Source organism: Melopsittacus undulatus, chromosome Z, assembly GCF_012275295.1.
Source record: "Melopsittacus undulatus isolate bMelUnd1 chromosome Z, bMelUnd1.mat.Z, whole genome shotgun sequence".
Classification (NCBI taxonomy): Eukaryota; Metazoa; Chordata; class Aves; order Psittaciformes; family Psittaculidae; genus Melopsittacus; species Melopsittacus undulatus.
In genome coordinates this window covers 50,781,042-50,789,389 of record NC_047557.1, presented here as the reverse complement: position 1 = coordinate 50,789,389, position 8,348 = coordinate 50,781,042, and the positions used below count along the sequence as shown (strand labels likewise).

Here is an 8,348-nt window from a genome sequence, read left to right as displayed (position 1 = left end):
AAAATGGGGAAAGAAACCAAAGGCTGGTGTGCTTGAGATGAAGCTGAGATGAGTGAGGCCATGTTGTGCACAGGCAAGAAGCTCTGAGCCTCGGAGTGCAGGAGTTGTCTGAGCTAAAATGGCTGCTCCCAAAGCTCAGAGGACTAGGGCAGCTTAGTGAGTCTTAAAGCTTCAGTGACGCAGGGGCTCATATCTCTTGAAAGTGTGATAAACACATTCAGCAGAGCTGTGGCTTGTTTGGCTGAGATGAAAGGACTAAGCTTGGGGGATGGGTAGTGAAAACTGGATGATCTGCTTTTCTGTGAAGTGCTCTAAATGCAGGAGTCGTCTGCTCCATGGAAAAATTTGTTTTCAGGTCTAATGGACTGTGCTAAAGGAGACGTGGGGTGGGGCTTCACTCACTGCTGTAATTTGATCCAGAGCAGATAGCAACCTCTTCCACACAATTTGGTGTGGTGCTTGTACATAAAAGCTGGAGTATCTCGATTATTGTAACTTTGTTAGCTGAAAAGAAGCTTCTGCAGCGTTCATTTTCTTGATTGGTGGTGCGAGAGAAAGGACACAGTGCAGCCTGCAAAGTAATGTAGGTAAATATGTGGAGAGCCTCTGTGCTCAAGCTGTCCAGAATTTGACCTGCTAGAAGTTTATTTTAGCAGGCTATCTGAAGAAGCATTCTTTCATATAAAAATCCTGATGTATTACTCTGTCTCGCTTCAGTGCCCTAATGTTTTGGAGCATTCTCCTTGCTGTGGAAGTAGCTTCATACTCCGCGTACAATAAACACATGGATTTTTTTTTTGTGTTTTAGGCTACCCTTTTGTCTTGGAGATCTGAATGTTCAGTTTGTCATCCTTTCCCAGCACAGCACATGAAGGCTTAAAGAAGTAATCTTGTATTAACAAAGGAAGGTTGCTCTCATGCCTAAATATTGCACAGTGGAGGAGTGTCAAAGTCTTTTGTCTTGCTTGTGCTTTGTTTTCCCTCTCCTTCAGGGCAGTGCATAAACATACACTGGTCACAAGCTGAACCACCACACTATCTTACCACATCTCATGTTGCTTTGTTCTTCAGGGTATGCAAGGCTGTGGGATAAATCAGAGAAGTCATGATGTCTCCTAAGTCTTTATGACTCCTGCTTTCATTGTACTTTTTCAGCATTCCTGTTCTCATTGCTGTCTTTTTCTCCTTACAGCCCTTCCTGTCCCCCAGACTGCTAAGGTCATTTCCCCAGAATAAAATGAAATTGTAAACATTGTAACAATTAATAGAAATGCCCCTAAAAAGCTTGGGGGAAAGTAGGGCAGACCAAAGCATTCCACCTTGGGCTCGTGTAGCTGCATCTCACCCTGCAGTTAAGTCTAGGTTTTCCACCAACATCAGGGCTGATAGGATGTTGGAAAGAAAGGCAGGTTTCATCTTGTAAAGGCAGTTAGTCTATTGTAGTAAACCATGCAGGACTTGTCAACTTCCAAAAGGGTTGGGTTGGTCTTATAACGTTGTAAATTTCAGTGCATGGCTGGGACTAATGGGCTCTTTCTGTAGCATATGGGTTATGGTCTTAAATGATAGAAAATTCTGAACAACTGCCATATCCTTTCTAATGGAAAAGCCAAGAGAGCAAAGACTATTAAATCAACAGCCACTTGTCAGAAAGTTGATTCTAGAGTTGAGTCAGCAACTTGTGAGCTACCTAGGCAGGACTTCATGTGAATCTGAATTTATGTCTCTTAATATGGTAAGTAAAGGTTGAGTTTTACACCACAGTATTTGTGGAATCTCTGGAAATGACAGAGTCATCATGTTTGGTGTTTGGTATAGTTTGGTATTACCTATTTTCAGAATTTGTTGTAATGGCGTTGGTTTAGAATATATCTCCTTCTTTCCCTGTTTTACTTGCAGGACTTTCTAATGTAAAAGATCATCCCTGAACCATGGAGGTGCTGCAGTGTGATGGCTGTGATTTTCGAGCTCCATCTTATGAAGACCTAAAAGCTCACATTCAGGATGTTCACACTGCCTTTCTGCAGCCAACTGATGTCTCTGAAGAAAGTCCTAGCCAGCCAAGGTCTGGTTCCATGAATGCTAGCAACCAGACTGAGGTTGAATTTTCTTCTGTAAAGGATGAATTTGCAATCGCAGATGAAATAGCAGGTAAGTCTCAACTCAAAGACTGACATCAACTCTTAAGATCTCAACACTGACTTCCTGTTTTACATGTGTCTTACTAGAGTATGTCTTAGTTTGAAAAATGTTATCTTTATTGCTGTATCAGCAAAGCAGATGTCTAGCTTCAGAGCCGTATTGGTTCTGACTGTGGCTTTTTCTATAAATGCAGGCATGGAGGATGGTTTTATTCCCCAGCTGCCTTTCATGTAGTTCTTAATACTGCTTTTTGTTTTCAGATTTTTGGGTTGTTCTTCATTACTGTGAACCACCTCAAAATTTTCAGGTTTATTAGTGCACTGGGTTTATTTTTTCCTCAAGAAGATTATTTTGGAAATGATCTATATCAAACTGTATACCTGAGTCCATGTATATGTACAAATTATGCATAACAGTAATTTTTATGATCATTGCCACATATGTAGCTCTCACCATATGTAAGTGAGGGAATCCTAGTGTAGGTATCCTCCATTGAGGATGTGGTTGCATTCTTATGCTTACAGGGTGGGTGGAGAAAAACCTTTTTACTTGGTTTAGTTTATTAACATACATACCTTAATTCTCATTTTAGGGCAAAATGCAGCAAGTCAGATGGGGACTGGAAGTTACTATAGCCAGAGTCAGACTTATTATGGTCAGCATGTGGCTCCAAATCCTAAACCAACCAACAAGTTTTTCCAGTGCAAGTTCTGTGTGCGTTACTTCCGTTCCAAAAATCTCCTCATAGAGCACACACGCAAGGTTCATGGAGCACAGGCTGGGGGGAGCTCAGCGGGCCCACCAACGGCTAGTTCCCTAAATTACAGCATCATGATGCATGAAGGGTTTGGCAAAGTTTTCAGTTGCCAGTTCTGTACCTACAAGTCACCCAGGCGCGCGAGGATTATTAAACACCAGAAAATGTATCACAAAAACAACCTGAAAGAGACTTCAACTCCACCTGCTGCTGCCGCTGCTGTGTCTGAATCAACATCTGCTTCTGTGCCAGTGCAGGAACCCTGCAAGGAGCTGCCTGCAGAAGTGGTGGAGCGGAGCATTTTGGAATCCATGGTTAAGCCCCTGACAAAGTCTAGGGGCAACTTTTGCTGTGAATGGTGCAGCTACCAGACACCTCGAAGGGAGCGCTGGTGTGACCACATGATGAAGAAGCACCGTAGCATGGTAAAAATACTATCAAGCCTGAGGCAGCAACAAGATGGAACCAATGCACCTGATGTACAGAGTAAGAGTGCCCAGAATGCCTCCCCAAACTCTAATTATATGTCCATGAATACAACAGGACGTGAGATGTCGAATGCTAATGTCTCAAACTTCAGGAGCTCTATGGGCAATTCCCTTATCAGGCCCAACTCTTCTACATCTTCTAAGTTTTCTTCTGTGTCTTACCCTCAAATGAAGCCTAAGTCACCTCACAACTCAGGCATGGTTAATTTATCTGACAGATCCCGCTATGGAATCGCTGATATGACAAATTCTTCTGCTGACCTGGAAACAAGCAGTATGCTGAATGACTCCAGCTCAGATGAAGAACTAAATGAAATGGACAGCGAGAATGGCTTGAACTCCATGGATCACCAGACCTCAGGAATGTCTGCAGAGCAGCTGATGGGATCTGATGGCAATAAACTATTGGAAACAAAGGGAATTCCTTTTAGAAGGTATATGAACAGGTTCCAGTGTCCTTTTTGCCCTTTCCTGACGATGCACCGCCGCAGCATATCCCGACACATTGAGAACATCCACCTGTCTGGTAAGACAGCTGTGTACAAGTGTGATGAGTGCCCTTTCACCTGCAAGAGTTCATTAAAGCTTGGTGCCCACAAGCAGTGTCACACAGGAACAACATCAGACTGGGACACTATGAACTCTCAGACTGAAAGCATCGCCTCTTCTTTGAACGACAGCACAGTGTCTTACGAGAGTGGAAATATAAATGGCAGGAAGTCAGCTGGGATGATGGAACCAGTGCAGCCACAGCAGCAACAGCAACAACAGCAATCACCCCAGCCCCATTCACAGCATCCATACAAGTGCACAATGTGCAACTATTCCACCACAACTTTGAAAGGCCTCAGAGTTCATCAGCAGCACAAGCATTCATTCTGTGACAACTTGCCAAAATATGATGGGCCGCCATCAAACACACCACAAGAAAGTGAGGCAGATGCTCACCCCTCTGCCAGCACAGTGAAGAAGAGCCAGACCTCCATCCTTGGTCTCTCATCTAAAAATAACTTTGTGGCAAAAGCCCCGCGGAAAGTGTCAAATGACTTCCCTTTAGATCTCTCACCAGTGAAAAAGAGAACTAGAATTGATGAAATAGCGAGCAACCTGCAGAGCAAAATCAGCCAAAACAAACAGCAAGAAGATGCTGTGATTAATGTAGAGGATGATGAGGAAGAGGAGGAGGACAATGAGGTGGAGATAGAAGTGGAGTTAGACAGAGAAGAAGAACAAGCAGAACCAATGATAGATGTTTCCAGTACTTATGCACCCCAACAAATGTGGGGCAGAGAGGCTAATGATTCCCAGAAGGAAACAAACTTTAGAACCATGCAACATGACTACAGTTCCACCAATGGAGCAGAGATTGAACTCACTTTATCTGAAGATGAGGAAGACTATTATTCTTCTGTCAGCATGAAGGACCATCAGAGCCCTAATGCCTCTGTTCTGGGGAGCCAGTCAAACATATATGGTACCGATCAGAACAATGAGAATTCAGAGTTTAATGACTCTGGAAGACTTTACTATTGTAAACACTGTGATTTCAGCAACAAATCTGCCAGGAGTGTTAGCACCCACTACCAGCGAATGCATCCCTATATTAAATTCAGCTTTAGGTATATCCTGGATCCCAATGATCACAGTGCAGTATACCGGTGTCTTGAGTGCTACATTGACTACACAAATTTTGAAGACCTGCAGCAGCATTATGGAGAGCATCATCCTGAAGCTATGAATGTACTGAACTTTGATCATTCTGATCTGATATACCGATGCCGCTTCTGCTCTTATACAAGCCCAAATGTTAGAAGCCTGATGCCACATTACCAAAGAATGCATCCCACAGTGAAAATTAACAATGCAATGATATTTTCAAGCTATGTTGTTGAGCAGCAAGAGGGGCTGAACACAGAGTCTCAGACACTGAGAGAGATCTTGAATTCTGCTCCAAAAACTATGGCAACTTCCACCCCCGTGGCTCGCGGGGCTGGTGTGCCAGCTGGTTTTAACAAAAGTGCCGCCAAGAGTTTTAGTCCTGAATGTGAAAACCAGAAGGAACTTTCAGTCAATAGCGTGGTTGTTTATGACTGTGACGTGTGTTCATTTGCAAGCCCTAACATGCATTCAGTTCTGGTGCATTACCAGAAAAAGCACCCTGAAGAAAAAGCATCATATTTCAGAATTCAGAAGACTATGCGTGTAGTCTCTGTTGAGAGGGGCTCTGCCCTGGCTCAGATGTCTTTTGAGTTGGGAACACCCATTTCCCCAAAATTGTCCAATTTGGGTTCTCCACCACCACCACCAGACCTCTCTACTGAACTCTACTATTGCAAACACTGTTCATACAGCAACCGTTCAGTCGTAGGCGTTCTTGTCCACTACCAGAAAAGGCACCCAGAGATAAAGGTCACTGCCAAATATATCAGACAAGCACCCCCCACTGCAGCCATGATGAGGGCTGGTGAATTGCCACCTGGTATTCAGAGGCCACCAATGTCAATGCAGCAGTTGAGCCGGGGTGGAACTGAGACCTCTGTGAATCCTCCTGAGAATGAAATGTTCTTCTGCCAACACTGTGATTATGGAAATCGGACAGTAAAAGGGGTGCTCATTCATTACCAAAAGAAGCACCGTGACTTCAAAGCTAACGCAGATGTGATTAGGCAGCATACAGCCACCATAAGAAGCCTTTGTGATCGCAGCCAGAAGAAATCGCCTGGCAGCATGCCTGCTCACACCTCCAGCACCGAACGGGACAAGTCAAAGCTGAGAGCCCTCAAATGCAGGCAGTGTAGCTACACAACACCTTACTTCTATGCACTGAGGAAGCATATTAAGAAAGACCACCCAACTCTGAAGGCCACAGTCACATCCATTCTGAGATGGGCATTTTTGGATGGCTTGATAGAAGCTGGTTATCACTGTGAATGGTGCATTTATTCACACACAGAGCCAAGTGGTTTACTTGTACATTACCAAAGGAGACATCCCGAGCATTATGTTGACTATACATATATGGCAACTAAACTCTGGGCAGGTCCTGATCCTTCCCCTCCTGCTCTAGTGATGCCAACAGAGATAAAGACCTATAAATGCAGAGACTGCATTTTTGAAGCATCTTCCATTTGGGATATTACTAATCACTACCAAGCATTTCACCCCTGGGCCATGAATGGAGATGAATCTGTGTTGTTGGATATCATTAAGGAGAAAGATGCTGCTGAAAAATGCATCCCACAGCCTGATGAGGGCGGGGTCAGGACTGATGCTGAAGACCAGATAACAACATCACAAATGGATCAGGATGCAGAGTGTGCAGAGGATCCCAGCGTTTCCCAGGAAAAAACTGTCCAGCTGGCTTCTGCAAACCCTGCCATCTCCTCCACTCCATATCAGTGTACAGTTTGCCAGTCTGAGTACAACAACTTGCATGGCCTCCTGACACATTATGGCAAAAAGCATCCTGGCATGAAAGTGAAAGCTGCGGACTTTGCTCAGGATATAGACATTAACCCAGGGGCTGTATATAAATGCAGACATTGCCCATACATCAATACACGTATTCATGGCGTTCTCACACACTACCAGAAACGACATCCATCAATAAAGGTCACTGCTGAAGACTTCGTGCATGACGTGGAGCAGTCAACTGATATTGCTCAGAATGATGTGGAAGAGACAAGTAGGATTTTCAAGCAAGGCTATGGTGCTTATCGGTGCAAACTCTGCCCTTACACTCATGGAACACTTGAGAAGCTGAAAATTCACTACGAGAAATACCACAATCAGCCTGAGTTTGATGTTTTTGCCCAGTCACCACCAAAGGTGTCTGCCTCAGTGGAGCCAGACCTGGTGACTGAAATCAAGGCCTCGCCAGAAATTGCTGCTGAGGATCTTGGAGAAGTATCTATGTCAGGACCTCATTTCTCCAGTTCTCATTTGGTGTCTCACACAGTTTTCCGGTGTCAGCTCTGCAAATACTTCTGTTCTACCAGAAAGGGGATAGCTAGGCACTACCGCATTAAACACAACAATGTCCGGGCACAGCCAGAGGGCAAAAACAACCTCTTCAAATGTGCCTTATGTTCGTACACCAACCCTATCCGCAAAGGGCTTGCAGCACACTACCAGAAAAGACATGACATTGATGCTTACTACACTCACTGCTTAGCAGCCTCCAGGACGGTTAGTGACAAACCCAATAAAGTGATCATTCCATCTCCTCCCAAGGATGACACTCCTCAGTTAAGTGAGGAGCTGAGGAGGGCTGTAGAGAAGAAGAAATGCTCACTTTGTTCCTTCCAGTCCTTCAGCAAAAAAGGTATTGTGTCCCACTACATGAAACGTCACCCTGGTGTCTTCCCTAAGAAGCAGCATGCGAGCAAGCTGGGGGGTTACTTCACTGCTGTCTATGCTGATGAGCATGAAAAACCAACCCCAGTTGAGGAGAGGAGTGACTTTGAAAAACCTGAGGTGGAGACTGAGGCTCAGGAAATTGAGTGGCTTCCCTTCAGGTGCATAAAATGTTTCAAGCTGTCTTTCAGCACAGCAGAGTTGCTGTGCATGCATTACACCGACCACCACAGCAAGGATTTGAAGAGGGACTTTACCATACTGGGAAGCGGCACGCGCTCCCAGAACCCTGTCTACCAGTGCAAGCACTGTGATATGAAGTTGCATAGCACAGCAGAGCTGACTGCACACTTGAATGGTCACAACGAGGAATTCCAGAAGCGTGCCAAACGTCAGGAGAGAAGGAAGCAGCTTTTGAGCAAGCAGAAATATGCAGATGGTGCTTTTGCAGATTTCAAACAAGAAAGGGTAAGGATCTGTGTGTCTGGCCTCTTTCTCTGCTCCCAGCTCTCTGCCAGGGAGCCCACTACTGCCCACTTGCATGTTCTTTTTGACAGCGAAATGACCACAGGCTAATGAATGACTCAGTGTGCCAGTGAGCTCCA

At 44.7% G+C, this 8,348-nt stretch overlaps 1 protein-coding gene across 2 annotated transcripts in view; it reads left to right on the top strand.

Annotated features, from left to right (window-relative positions):
• Positions 1 to 1,931: 1,931 nt before the first annotated feature.
• The window catches only part of ZNF462 (zinc finger protein 462), a 52,401-nt gene continuing 45,984 nt past the window's right edge, over positions 1,932 to 8,348 (top strand). Inside the window, exons 1-3 of one of the 2 annotated variants that reach the window (XM_031054389.2) lie at positions 1,932 to 2,151; positions 2,735 to 5,636; position 6,701. In XM_031054389.2, the coding sequence (XP_030910249.1) occupies positions 1,932 to 2,151; positions 2,735 to 5,636; position 6,701 (3,123 nt within the window). Of the gene's footprint in view, positions 2,152 to 2,734; positions 8,212 to 8,348 lie in introns of both variants that reach the window. The other variant, XM_005154890.4, reaches the window with a different exon arrangement.